The sequence below is a fragment of the Meles meles genome, chromosome 16 (genome assembly GCF_922984935.1).
Source record: "Meles meles chromosome 16, mMelMel3.1 paternal haplotype, whole genome shotgun sequence".
NCBI classification, from domain to species: domain Eukaryota; kingdom Metazoa; phylum Chordata; class Mammalia; order Carnivora; family Mustelidae; genus Meles; species Meles meles.
This window is the reverse complement of record NC_060081.1, coordinates 77,844,889-77,858,882: the sequence shown is the minus strand read 5'-3', so window position 1 is coordinate 77,858,882 and position 13,994 is coordinate 77,844,889. Positions and strand designations below refer to the sequence as shown.

Here is a 13,994-nt window from a genome sequence, read left to right as displayed (position 1 = left end):
TGAAGAGGAGTGGTTAGCTGCCAGCTCTGTTTGCCAGTAGAAGCCCTCAGGGTCAAAGCCAGTTTAACCCTTTGGCGCCCTCCTCTGTTCCTCCCACTGACCCTGCTGCTCTCCCCCCCACACAGGAAGGATGCCTCTGGCCCTCAGAGAGCACAGTGTCGGGCAACGGAATCCCAGAGGTGAGACCCTGCGCCGCCTCGGTCCCCTCCCTGCCTGTCCCCCAAGGTGCTGTAGTGGATGCCTGAGGCCATCTGCCCACGGGGTCCCCTTTCCAAGCCAGAGGTGCTCCTGTGGCTGCTGGGCTCACACCTGTGCCCTTCTCTGAAGAAAGGCCCTTGGCGGCCGGATCCTCCGCAGGAGGATGTTACCTGCGCTCTGCCCGCAGGGAGCGGCCCCTGGTGTCTGCAACCTGGAGGACAAAAGTTGCCCCTGTTTGAGCTCGGTCACGATGTTCGTAGCCGGGGCTCCCCAGCGGCGGGCCAGGGCTGGACTCCCCACTCAGCGGAGCCCACTGCTGCTGGTTGCCGGTTCCCGGTTCCCGCTTCCCTTGGAGAGCAGAGAGTCAGGGGCAGCCGCAAACCCCGCCTCCACCCCACCCCACCCCCGCCTCGGTCCCGCTTCCGTGGGGCCCTCACTCTGCTCTGCCCCCTGCAGCCGCAGGTCTATGCCCCTCCGAGGACCGCCGATCGTCTGGCCGTGCCCCCCTTCACCCAGCGGGACCGCTTCCACCGCTTCCAGCCCACGTACCCCTACCTGCAGCACGAGATCGACCTGCCGCCCACCATCTCGCTGTCGGACGGGGAGGAGCCCCCGCCCTACCAGGGCCCCTGCACCCTCCAGCTGCGGGACCCCGAGCAGCAGCTGGAGCTGAACCGGGAGTCGGTGCGCGCGCCCCCGAACAGAACCATCTTCGACAGCGACCTGATGGACAGTGCCATGTTGGGCGGCCCCTGTCCCCCCAGCAGTAACTCGGGCATCAGCGCCACATGCTATGGGGGCGGCGGGCGCATGGAGGGGCCACCCCCCACCTACAGCGAGGTCATCGGGCACTATTCTGGGTCCCCCGCCTTCCAGCACCAGCAGAGCAGCGGGCCGCCCTCCTTGCTGGAGGGGACCCGGCTCCACCACGCGCACATCGCCCCCCTGGAGAGCACAGCTGCCTGGAGCAAAGAGAAGGAGAAACAGAAAGGGCACCCTCTCTAGGAATCCCGGGGCCGGGGCCGGGGCAGCAGGAGGTAAAAGGCGAAACACTCCGCACCTCTTAAACGAGAAGACAGAGGAGGACTGGGCGGCACCCACAACGTTCGGCGCGTCACCATCCTCTCCCCCTCTCTCTGTGTATAAATATTTACATGTTCTGTCTGGTCTGAATGCACAAGCTAAGAAAGCTTGCAAAAAACCACGTTTCTTCGTTGAGCTGTGTCTTGAAGGCAAAAGAGAAAAAAAAAACCCCACAAAATCTACCCTAGTCTTACGTTTCTAGTTGAGCTGCGTGCGTGAATGCTTCTTTTCTTTTGTTTATGATGATTTCACTTAACTTTAAAGACATATTTGCACAAAACCTTTGTTTAAAGATCTGCAATATTATATATATATAAATATATATAAAATAAACTGTATTGTGAGGGCAGGAGTATTTTTGTATTAGAAGAGGCCTATTAAAAAAAAAAAGTTGTTTTCTGAACTAGAAGAGGAAAAAAAAATGGCAATTTTGGAGTGCCGACTCAGAAAGCATGTATTACCTTGTAAAGAAAAAGTACAAAGCAGGGGTTTAGAGTTATTTATATAAATGTTGAGCTTTTGCACTATTTTTTAATATAAATATGTCAGTGCTTGTTTGCTGGAAACTTCTATCATGTCTGTCGAGACTTTTAAGGGAGAAATGTCAAAATTTCACAGTCTACGTCAGGCAGAGGGCGGGCTCTACACGGAGTTTGGAGAAGCTTCCAGAGGAGGCTGCTTTCCTGGGACGTGGAAGCTTCTGGCTAGCGATAGGTTATTACCTCGTTATACATTGCCCCATCGGAGGAGACCTGTTGTCCCCCTCCGGTCCAGAACAGCCTTCGGACGGCAGATGAGATAGGGAAGTTACTCTTCGGCACCAAATTCCAGGTGGTGGCTTTGCATTTCCTGGGATGAAAATAAACATGCTGAAGAATTTAGTTTTTCCTCCTGTTTCTTTAAGCATGAAGCCCCACCCCCAGCCCACCCCGGGAAGGGGCAAAGGTGCCCCTCTCCAGCTCCAAGAGGGGCTCTGGTGGCTGCTTTGCGTGGAGTGCTTTGGGGTGATCGGGTTGGCTCCAGGATTTTTCCACTGAGGTAGGTGGAGCCCTCCCCAGCAGATCAGAAAGGCCCAAAGTATTAGGAACTTGACCTCATCCCTGTCTTTCTCTTTACGTAGCCATTCTCACTCAACGGGCCACCAAACGGAACACCAGAGGTGAGAAAGCGACATGCCCGGATTTCTCCCGGGACATGAAAAAAGGTTAACACAAAAGAAACAGTCAAACCTGTGCTTTATGTTTTTCAAAGCAGAATTCTTGACCTTCTGCTTTCCTGCATTTTCATCCCCTCTCCCCGTGGAAACAGTCACGTTTGCTGTGTTTATCTGTCTGTGTTTTCATAGCCTCTCTAGCAGATACCAGGATTTTACTGAGTAGATTTTGGTGTGGCAGGACCCCTTGGTGGTGGTGTGCTGGTGAGGACGCGTGAGTAGCCACACGTGTGCGCGGTGGTGACAGGCGGGACGGTGGAGTGGGGGGGTCCCTTGGGCTCTACCAGGGACAGTGGCTGGAGCTGCAGCCCCTTCCTCCCACTGAGGACTTGTTCACATTCCATGGGGATGATGGAAGAGCAGCACCCTGTCCAACCCCTTTCGAAAGACAGCACAGAGCTAGCCATCTCTTCGTTTTGGCAGACTGCTAACTAGCGGACTAACATCAGAGGAGGCTTAAGGGCAATAACTCTTGTTTTTAAGCAACTTTTTTATGACTTAAAAACCCTGAGAACCGTTTTTGAAGTTCTGACCCTTTGAACTCTATTTATATATACATTTTCAGAAACATGGTGACCAGCAGATAAATACGGAGAGTCTGAGCGTCTGTTGACCAGCTTGGCAGAAAGTTCTTATACTTTGACAATGAAACCTGCCTCTCCGTGGGGGTCTTCAGCCTAAACTTGGCTTCTCAAAGAGGATTGTTTTCAGAAGTCGTGCAGAGAAATCGGTATAATTTGTCCTAAAAGGTACAGGGACACATTTATAGAAAAAATTTTTAAAAACTGTATCTTTATGTGAAGAGTCTGCCTAGTGCCTTAATGAGGAAGCAGGGCTCTCTTGCCCCCAGTTGGGGGCATCCCCGGGCAGTGACACGATCACCCAGGGACTGGCCTTCCCACTCGAGGTCAACAAAGGGTTGCTGCTGCTTCTCAAATGTCCCCGTTGCCCTCTTGTGTCCCGCCCCGCCTGCCCTCCACGGGGGATGTGCCTGGCTCCGTCGGGCGATCGTGTTCTGCCCTCCACCCTCTTGTCCAATACTGTGTTTGACTCCCGTGGGAGCTGTCAGCCCAGAAGTGGCTCTCGGTCGTTTGGGCAGCGGCAGCCCCAAGCGTTCCCGAGGTCCTCTTGAGCCAAACTCTGAATCCTGTCGCTTGGAGGTGTGTTCGGAAGGAGGCGGGGGAGTGGCTTCCTGACCTCAGCTGGCTTGAGGGCAGAACACGCCCCTCCGATTGTACCCCAGGAATCAGGGCTCAATGCTGCGGCGCCCCTGCTCTCTGGGCCGCGCAGATGCCAGTTGCAGGGGTTCATGGCAGAGCAGCTCGTCAAAGTCAGGGTGCATCCCAAGAAAACCAGTGGGATGTGTTTCTGGAAACAACTGTTGGAGCTAAGCTCTCGGTTTCTCTGCTGGACCCCAGAGCTGTGGCTGCACTCATTCCTCTAGATGTTGACTGTCATATGCCATTATCTTTAAGAAGGCTTTGAGCACCCCTGAGGAGACCTTTTTCCAGTAAAAAGTTTGGGGTCCTGGCAGTAGCTGGTTGGAGGGGGACCAGGTTGGGCTTCCTCTACTCGTTTCCCTGCTTGTCAATCATGCTTCCTCCCAAGGAAGAGCATTTCCCTCGACAAAGGCCGGGTCTCCGCTGACCCTGAGAGCCATCCCTGTCCCAGCCCTGCCCCGAAGCCCAGTGTTCTTTGCAAAGAGCTAAAACTCCCCCCCACCTCCACCCCCAACGTCTAGCGAACACAAGGGCAGGGCGAGAACCGAGTCCAGGCCCTGTCCTCGTCTCCGAGCATTGTATGTTTCACAAATTGCTTTCTACATGCACACAAAGCTTCCAGATCCACAAAACATCCTAGTGATAAGGAAAAATAAACGTGTTTTTTGTTTTGTTTTGTCTTTTTTTTTTTTTTCTGGAAACTGCTTCAAATCTTGCTGTATCTATAGAGCCCAGAAGGACATGTTCTCGTTTGCCTGCCTGATTCATGGTGGTGTGCTGATGGCACGCTTTTACGTTGCGTTCTTGGCGTTCGAGCCGCTCTCCTTTGCAGCCCTGTTTCCCAAGTTCTGTTCAAGTTCAACTCATGTAAATTCTCCGTGGCACGCTGGGTGCTGCGCCCACGTTGCTGCTGCATAAGACTCTGTACTTGGATGCCAATCCACAGGCCTGATGAAATCGCTTGTTGTGTATCAATAATCATTAGTGGCAATGATGACATTCTGAAAAGCTGCAATACTTATACAATAAATTTTACAATTCTTTGGAATGAGGCTTTTTTACTTCTTTGGCCATCATGACTTCCCCTGTCCCCCACCGCTCTCAGCAACGCTCGCGGGGTCCATTTAGTGGGATGGAAGAAACCTGATGAGTTGCTGGGGGCCTTGAGCAATTCCCTAGACCTCTGTCCCAGTTCAGGCAGCATCTGAGGAGCCCAGCGAAAACACTAGCTCAGGCAGGTGGTTCTAATAAACGGGGTTAAAATCAACCCACCCCTTTTATTAATTAGGGTTAAGAGAACTTGCAAGACATTACCTATTTTTCCTTGCTCTTGGAAAAATCATTCTCTATAGCATGCCAAAAGCTCTGATAAGGTCTGCAAGAAACTGCCCAAGGTGGGTCGCTTCCAGAAGTAAACATTGAAGCGGGAATTTGTATGAAGGGATACATCAAGGGTGTGCTCCCAGAGAAAACGGGAATTGGGAAGAGGAAAAACGAAGCAGGATAGAGATGATTCTAGGCAAAGTCCCTGCCTCAGCCAGCTCCCAAAGATCCCAAAGGGACCTGTGGGGACCTCTGGCATGTAAAGCGCTTCTGGGTGAGAAGTAGACTCACGTTCCTGGCTCATGCGTGTCAGAGTGTAGCAGCGGGGGAGCGTCACAAGCCCCAGGGGTGTTCCCAGAGGATGTTCCCAGTTACCGGCCATTAGCGATGCCCGTGGATGCCGGGGAAGGGGGGACAGGAACCTAAAAGGGTCCCGGGGGATCTGAGTGGGCTACCCACAGTGCCCCCTACAGTAACTCATATTTAGAACCATCTGACACCTGGTTAAGGTTTAAAAACAAAAAAAAAAAACAAAAAAAAAAAAGCCCAAACAGTTAATTCCCCAGGAATGCCCAGTGTTTGGCCTCATCCCCCACAGTTCTGCAAGCTTCCAGAGCACAGAGTCCTACAATCAGGGACTTGAGGCACACATCTGTCTTACTTGTTCCCTCTCTGGTGGGGGAAAATCTCGGAGAGAGAGAGAGAGAAAGGAAGAGATAGAAAGAAAAGGAAAGGAAAGAAGAAAAGGAAAAAAAGGAAAATTGAAGAAAAACAAAGAACTCACTACTCTTCGGTATTGGCAGTGGGACACCGTGGTGCTGTTCCCCAGCCCGGCTCCACAGCCCAACTCCCTCTCCTTAGCAGTCACTGTCCTTGCTGGCCCTCAGTCACCTCGTCTGTAGAAAGGGTTGATGGCAGTGCCTGTGAGGTAGTTGTGAAGGATGTCTTGGGTTGAAAAGGAGACCCTCCCCACACCTTCGACTTCAGCTCAAGCAGATATAACTGAATGAGTCCAGAATAAAGGTGGAACTCAGAATGCCTAATATTTGTTGAGCACCTCCTAGGTGTCCAGCACCGTTTCAAGTTCTTGACTGAAGTCGGCCTTGTGTTTGGGGAGGTCCCGTCTCTTATTCATCTGATTTTTTTTTTTTTTTTTTTTTAAGCACAGCATCACGCTGGGCACTGCTCAAGGCTGTCAGCGTACAGTGCCTAACCTCTGACCCCAAGGAGCCCACCTTCTGGTTTTCAAGAGAGACTCTCAGACTGGCATCACAACACAATACTGCAAGGGTGGGAGACTGTGCTGTTACAGTGAGGAGAGGCCGGATTTCAAGTCCAGAGATGTTAGGGAGAAAGGGAGGGGAGAGAGTGAACCAGGTGCCCGCGTGAGCAGAAGCCAGCAGGAGACTCGGCAGCACCGCGGCACAGACCCGCAGAGCCATGCCCTGGAATCTGCTATTCCTTCCCCTGATAAGTGAGCCAAGCCCAACTGAGGCTGGTGTTAGCAGAAAAGGGAATTGTTGACTCTTGCAACTGCTAAGCAACAGGTAGAGCAGGGCTAGACCACTTGCTGCCAGGTCCAGATGGGCCCACCGTGACATCACGAAGATGTCTGTCTCCACCACCAAGCTGCTCTGCCCCTCACCGATCTCCATTTCAAACAGATTCTCTTCTCCTGACACCCACCATCTCTCCACCTTCCTTCTCTCTGCCCTCAACCAAGTGGGAAGAAATTAGCTTCCTGTCCTTCCAGCAAAAGTCCCAGAATTGAATTCCATTGGCCTGGCCTGGATCACGTGCCCATCTCCGGGCCAATCCCTGCAGCCACGGGGAAAACCGGGCTCTGATTGGCCAGGTTTCGGTCACTTGCCCCACCCTGCACCTGGAGGCGGGGCCATCTCCCTGCGATTCTCTAAAGGAAAGTGAGGGGGACTCACCAGAAGAAGGGGTTCGGAGCCTTGGCAGCTGGAAGCAGCAGCTGCCATTACGCCGGCCCCGTGAGTGCGTGGAAGCTGAAAGAAGGAGGCCCTCGCGGAGCCCGCCGGGCCTCTCGGGCGTGCACACCCTGCAGGCTCGCTTTGCACGGGGCTGGGAAGGCAGCCCTGACATTTTTGGCTACTTCAAGTCGGCTTTGAGTTGATATTTGTTGAAATTACTTCAGCATGGGTGTCTGGCTTCCTGTCTCCGCCGCAGGCAGAGACGGAACGTTCGCCGCGAGGAAGACTAGCGCCAACAGGGGAGACAGAACACACAGCGAGCCGTGCCAGCTCGGCGTCGCGTTTCCTTTAGCACTTGGTGCAGTCGTACCGAAGCAAAAGAACGGCTTCTAAAAATAAAACAAAACATTGTAAGCTCCGCAAATAATTTGGAACAAATGATGGATTTAAATGTGCGAATAGATTTTTTAAAATAAATATCCCTCCCGGGTAGGGGTGCACGCGCCTGCGTGCCGCTCGCTCGCACCACCTCTCCCTCCCTGCCCTCGCCCCTGCTTCCCTCCCCTCCTTTGGGTCCCCACCTCGCTGGGACTGATAAGCCTGAAAGTGGAGGCCTGAAATCATGCTGTTCATCTTATTAAAAGGCTTTTATTGAACTCAAAATAATTAAATTTGTCTTTAAAAGCATCCAACTTAATTGAGCGAACAAGTTTTGAAATGAATTTTTTTAAATTCATCTTTAGGCTCCTGCCTGCTCTTTACAGACACGGGCAGGTGCCGGGAAAGAGGCAAAGCGTGGGGTCAGGGCTCTGTGGTCGTTTGATCTGGATTCAAATCCTCCCCAGTCACCTTTCCAGCCAGTTCACCCCCCTTGCCACCCCGCACCGCCCCCACCCTGCCTCAGTTCCCAGGAGGAGTAAGGTGTGCAGAGAGCTGTAGCAAATGTCATCCAGGCCTCACCCGTCTCCCCTTAGTTCTTTTCGGGTCTGTCCACGTGGGCTCAACTTCTAGCTAGAAGAACTTGCAACCCACCACCCGAGGCTTCCTCTGTCTTCCGAAAGCTTTTCTGCCCAACCCGCAGCAGACCAGAACTGCTGGGAATCGACATCATTGCAAGAAGCCTGCCCGGGTGATGGGAGTAGGAGGATAAACACCCCAGCTCCTTCGCCCTCCGGCAGTGAGGCGGGGCCTGGAAGATTCTCCACATGTTCCCAGTGTTTCCAACGATCTTGATGCCCTGAGCACTAGCCCAGTGAGGTCATTTGCTTGATGACACACTCTTGGTGAGGTTCCATCTTTCCTTAGGCCCACTTCCCACTGCCGTCCAGCGTTTCCCGGTGTCACCTTCCAAGTAAACAAGCGCTTACACTCCAGCCTCTGCTTTCTGGGGCACCAGGCCTCAGACCACAAACTGTAAAGCGGGGGTCAGCCAAATGAGAGGATCAGAGCACCTCGGAGAAAAAGGGCTCAAGGAGCAGAAGGCACAGAGCGGCCTGTGTGTGTGTGTCTGTGTGTGTCTGTGTAAGTACACACATGCACACGTACATCTGTGTTCAGGGCTGCGTGAGACTGTTACTTGTCTTTTTTTTTTTTTTTTTTTTACCCCAGTATATCCCAGATACGATTTCAACATGGAATCAATACAAAAATTGTTAATGAGAAAAAAAATATCTTTAAGTGTTGGACTTTCTTACAACTTGTTAGATTTCTGGGCCTCTGAGTACTCAGCACAGCACTCTGCTCATAGGGGGCCCTGGTGTGGACTGAGTGCTTGTGGCCCCTAAATCCATATCCTGAAATCCTATTCCCCCCAACACGGTGGTCTGAGGAGGTGGAGCCCTGCAATGGGATTAGGCCTTTGTAAGAATCACAGAGTTTTCTCAGCGCGCTCCCCTACCATGTGGGGACACAGCGAGAAGATGGCCATTGAGGAACTAGGAAGCAGGTCTCACCGGATGTGGAGTCTGCTGGCACCTTGACCTTGGACTTCCCAGCCTCCAGGACAGTGTGTGTTGTTTAAGCTCTCCCCACCCCCACTCCCATCTGTGCTGTTTGGTTATAGCCTCCGAGCTGATGAAGGCAGGCATACTCTGTCAAACCAAACTTTACAAAACAAATATCAACTTTCCTTTTGCGGACAGGCTTGAAAAGTCATGCTCGGTGGCACAGAGGTGTTTAGCAGAGAAAGGACCGATCCTTCCCCGGGCGGTGCTATGGCACACATACCTGTTCATGGCGAGGGAAACAGTTGCCAAGAGCTTGGGTGCTAGAGCCCGACAGTCTGGGCTTGAGCCCCATTCGTTCCGCTCCCAGCTCCGTGACCTTGACCAGCCATCTGCCTCGGGTTTCTTGTCTGCAAAACGCAGATTTAATATTGCTTAGCAACCTTACAGGTTACTAGAAGGAGTCAGTGAAATCATGGAAACAGAGTCCATAGTAATTTCTAACTAAATACAGTTGAACCTTGGACAACACAGGGCTTGCAGCACCGAACATCCTGTGAGGTCCAAAATCCATGTGCAGCTTTGACTCCCTAAAAACATAACAAGTGACCAGAAGCCTTATTGATAACATAAATCGCCGGTTTACACATTTTGTATGTTCTGTGTAGTACATACTGTATTCTTACAATAAAGTAAGCCCGAGAAAAATGTTAAGAAAACCATAAGGAAGAGAAAATACATCTACAGTATCATACCACGTTTACCGAAAAAAATCCGAGTGTAAGTGCACCTGCGCGGTCAAAGCCGGCGCATTCAAGGGCTGGCAGCAGGTCCTTACTCAGCCCCCGTCTCTTCAGAAACATCACTGGGTCAAATTTTACAGGAGGATATCCATTTAAAAGGAAAAGAAGTTACCAACTGGTATGTAAAAGTGTTCCGCTCTCAGTCCATCCCCTACCGCACAGTCGGCAACACCCACCCACAGCTCAGAGGAGCCGCAGCCCGCAGAAGAGCAGGAACCCTGGCCCTTGGGATGCGCGTCCCTGCGTTTCCCCATCCTACCTTCCGGGCATAGAAGTCTTAGCACCCCAGGCCAACGGATACTTCAAAAGGCTTTGAAAATGTTTGAGCTCCAAAATAGAGGATGAGGGGCAAAACATTGCGAATTCAGAATCAACAAAGGTTTAATGAAACGTCGAGGAAACCTAACATTATGTCACGTTCATGATTCCATCTAGTCATTATGGAAATGTCACTACACTTCATTGTATTTGGAACGAGCTTATAGGTGAGATCTTCTCATTTTGCCAGAATCCCCCAGAATACTGTGTGCTCCGTGAAGAACTCGTGGCCAGTGGTAATGAATGAATTTCTTGGAGGCAAATAATTTTGGTTGCAGCAACATCAAAACATCTTTGACCATAAAAATAAAACTTAGATGGAAATTCATTTCAAGTCATCCATTGGGATGTGGGGAAGGGCTTTCTACAGGGTGTCAATGGTGGGGAAGGAAGAGAAAGAGCCTGGTGCTGGCCAACTTCCCCACCCCTTGCCCACCTCTTGCCACAGGCCCCAGCTCAGGGCTTGGGATAAAGAAAGCATGAAATGTTCTTTGGTGAAAGACCAGATGAAATGGGACTGCTTTGTCATGTCAGAGGGGAGCAGCTGCGGATCCCGCAGTGATGATGACTAGCTCCTGCTTATTGAGCACATACTACGTGCTCATCCTAGGTGCATGATCTCATTTAACTTTTGCAGTCACCCCAGAAGTAGGTGCTGCTTTGATCTCCTTTTCCAAAGGGAGAAACTGAGGCTCAAAAAGACTAAGGACCTGCTCCCAGGCCTGCAGCTTATACCTAGGGGTGCTAGACCAGAACCCCAGGTCCGCCCAGCTGCAGTGGACACAGACGGCCAAGGGAAGCCCTCTGAGCTCTGCCTTGAAGGGCAGTGAACAGAGCCAAGGCAGGTCCCTGCAGGGGCTGGGGAGGGCTGCCACAGTGGGTCCTGCTGCCTTTGACAAAACAGCTTTCCCTGGTCTTTGTTCCTCGCTCACTGTTGATAGCTCTTGAGACAGCGTGCACTCCTTCTCCTCGGGCCACCTCTCATTCTCTGATCTTTGCCCCTGACCGAAGACACATTATTACCCACATTTGGTGCCTTCAGACCTTTCCACTCCCTCCCCCGAGGTGACTTCACAGAGAAAATGTGAAAATAATATCCAGGCTGCTTGGTAGGAAGGAGACTGGGTTTTGCCAACACAATGCGCAGTAAAAATATCTCTTCTTTAAAAGGGAGAGAGAGTTATAAAGACTGGAGATCAGTAACATGTAATTATCATCTGGTTTGGGTGGCGAGTTCTAATAGTTTCCAGAAAAACACAAACCATGAAAAAGGAATGTGCTTTCCAAGGCAAAAAGAGATCTGGGCTTGAGCAGGCAGTGGCCCCACTTGGAACTACTGTGGCCTTTGGGGTCTTTCCCCGGCAGAGTAGGGAACCACCCACTCCCTCCCTCTCCTGTTTTGCCTTCCACACTGGACAGGAGGCTCTGAGAGTGTGGACACTGGTTCACACACAGCCTCGAAGCTGCTCAATCAACAGGCACCCGTGAGTTGACATACTGGCATGCTCCTTCCTTGGCGGAGCAACAGATTCTCAAGATGGAGAAAGCAGATTCTTGAGAATCTCAAAACAGGTTCTCGAAACAGAGTCTCGAAATGCTCGACAGCTTGGTATCCTCTGATACCTATTGTCTCCTATTTCAAAGTAATAAAACCCCCATTTTAGCTCAGTGCATTGTAGCCCAGGATACATCTTTCCCCACCCTCCTTGCTGGCTATGGTACGACTGGCCATGGTACGACTGGGATGTCAGTAAAATGTGTGTGCAACTGACAAGTGTTCTTAAAGGGGACCTACCTGCCCTTCTCTTTCCTCCTTCCTGCTGGAAGGAATGCAGATGTGATGGCTGGAGCTTGAGCTGTCATCCTAGAACATAAGGCCAACCTGGAAATGAAGGCCACAAATGACAGAGAACAAGATAGAAGGGGCCAGGGTCTCAACACCACATTGGGCCACACCAAATCTGGACAGCCTACCCCACTGTTATGGGAGAAAGAAAAAGGCATCTGCATTGTTTAAGCCACTGATATTTGGGTCAAAGATAATCCTTAAAGTCAAAATTACCTTCAAAATCTCTTAAATTGAAAAATGAAATATAAGAGAATCTTTAAAAGTGGGAATCCCGGGGCACCTCCGTGGCTCAGTAGGTTAAAGCCTCTGCTTTCCGCTCAGGTCATGATCTCAGGGTCCTGGGATTGAGTCCCACGTTGGGCTCTCTGTTCAGCAGGGAGCCTGCTTCCTCCTCCTCCTCTCTCTCTCTCTCTCTCTGCTTGCCTCTCTGCCTACTTGTGATCTGTCAAATAAAAAAATAAAAATCTTTTAAAAAAATAATAAAATAAAGTGGGAATCCCACTCGGCGAGGTGAGACCCTCCCAGCAGGTGTGCGGCTGCCATTAACTCCAGACCTGGGACGGAATGCTATGGAACGCTTCAGGGTTTTGCTTGTTTGTCTCTAGCGTCTAAACTTATTTTGTACGGATGCACTGTGTCACATTTTCCAAGTTTTGCCACTTTCATGAGCGCCGATTAAGGCAGGCTTTTTCTTGTTTATTATCTCTGTTTTATAGTTCAAGAAAACCGGGCCCAGAGAGATGGTACCACACAGGTAGGGAGGGGCAGGTCTGCAGCTGGGACCTGCCTGGAGAAGAAGGCGAAGCAGAACCCTGTCCAGGTGGCCGGTCCCAGGGGCACTTGGCCTTCCCAACCTAGTTGCTGCAGGCTCCCAAGCCAGTGTGTGAGCCCCACGTGGCTTCAGGATGGGGGCGGGGAAGTGGGGATGGGGAAGCTGCGGGAGAGGGGCATGAAGGGACAGAAAGGGGCCATCCAAAACTGTCCAGACACAGGCCACGAGGGTGCCGGCCACCACCACGGAAGCACGAGCGGCCCTTCCAGAAATGAATTTGACCCTCAGGATTAAGCCCGAGTCTCAGCCTAACCTGCAAGCCTACGGGACACCTGGGTCAAAGCCAGAGCCTCAGGCCTCCACACGAAGAGGTCGGCAGCGAGCTGAGTACGAGAGGCCAGGGAGGATGGGGAGCAGCCCGGGGATGGGGCCAGATGGAGTCAGGGGTTTCCCAAAGAGGGTGGTGATGGGTGAGGGGTCCCTCGGCATCACAGAGACCCCAGCCGCCCAGGGGTCCAGGTTGATGAGCGAGCGCCACCTGGTGGCCAGTCCCGGGACGCCGCCCCCACCCCAGCCTCCCACTGGGGGCTCAGCCGGAGCCCCCCTCCCTGGGTGCCCCTCCACTGTCTCCCTCAACAGCTCCGGCACGTTTTAAATGGATATTGACAATGCACAGAAGAAGCACGTTTTCTCGCTTTTTACATTAAACAGAAACAAAACACCCTTGCGGTTTCCTGTTGCTTCTGAGCTCTCAGATGTGGCAGCGGGGGTGGGGGGGGCGCATGCGCGTCAGCTCACCTGCGATGCGCGCCCCGCCCCCAGACTCCAGGCTGAAAGTGGCCTGGGTGGGGACTGAGCATCAGGACTGCCCATTCTGCAAACACTGCTCCAGATGGGCGAGCCCCTCCCTTTGCAGAAGTGCTGGGGCAAAGTCCTCCGAGGTGGAGATCCTCCCCAGGCACCTGAGGCTGGAACCTTGAGCCTAGGGACTTCCAGGGCTGAGTTAGTGACCCTCCTGGCTGCTTGGCCCCAAGCCCTTCACCACCATAGACTCCGGTTTCCCCTTCTATTACCTGGTAAAGAACAGTGGCTCTGACCTACTTGGGTGTCAGGAGCCCCTTGAAACTACACGGAAGGGATAGGATAGGTCCTTTTTCCAGGTACGTGGGTGCCCACTGTGGTCATGGCTAGAGATGGCCCTGCAGGGCGTGGTCTAGTCAGACTGTTCAACTGGATGATCCCCTTCAGTCCTCTTCCGGACCACCTCATGTAGCTATATCTTTATTAGTCCCATTTCACAGATGAGGAAACTGAGGCACAAATATGTTTACAAAC

General features: G+C 52.1%; 1 protein-coding gene across 4 annotated transcripts in view; it reads left to right on the top strand.

The window, feature by feature from the left end:
• PMEPA1 (prostate transmembrane protein, androgen induced 1) overlaps positions 1-4,762 on the top strand; it is a 54,656-nt gene extending 49,894 nt beyond the window's left edge. For all 4 annotated transcript variants that reach the window (XM_045980804.1, XM_045980802.1, XM_045980806.1 and 1 more), the window contains exons 3-4: positions 126-179; positions 655-4,762. In XM_045980804.1, coding sequence (XP_045836760.1) covers positions 126-179; positions 655-1,203 — 603 coding nt within the window. In that variant the 3' untranslated portion in view covers positions 1,204-4,762. The remainder of the gene's footprint in view (positions 1-125; positions 180-654) is intronic.
• Positions 4,763-13,994: the final 9,232 nt, after the last annotated feature.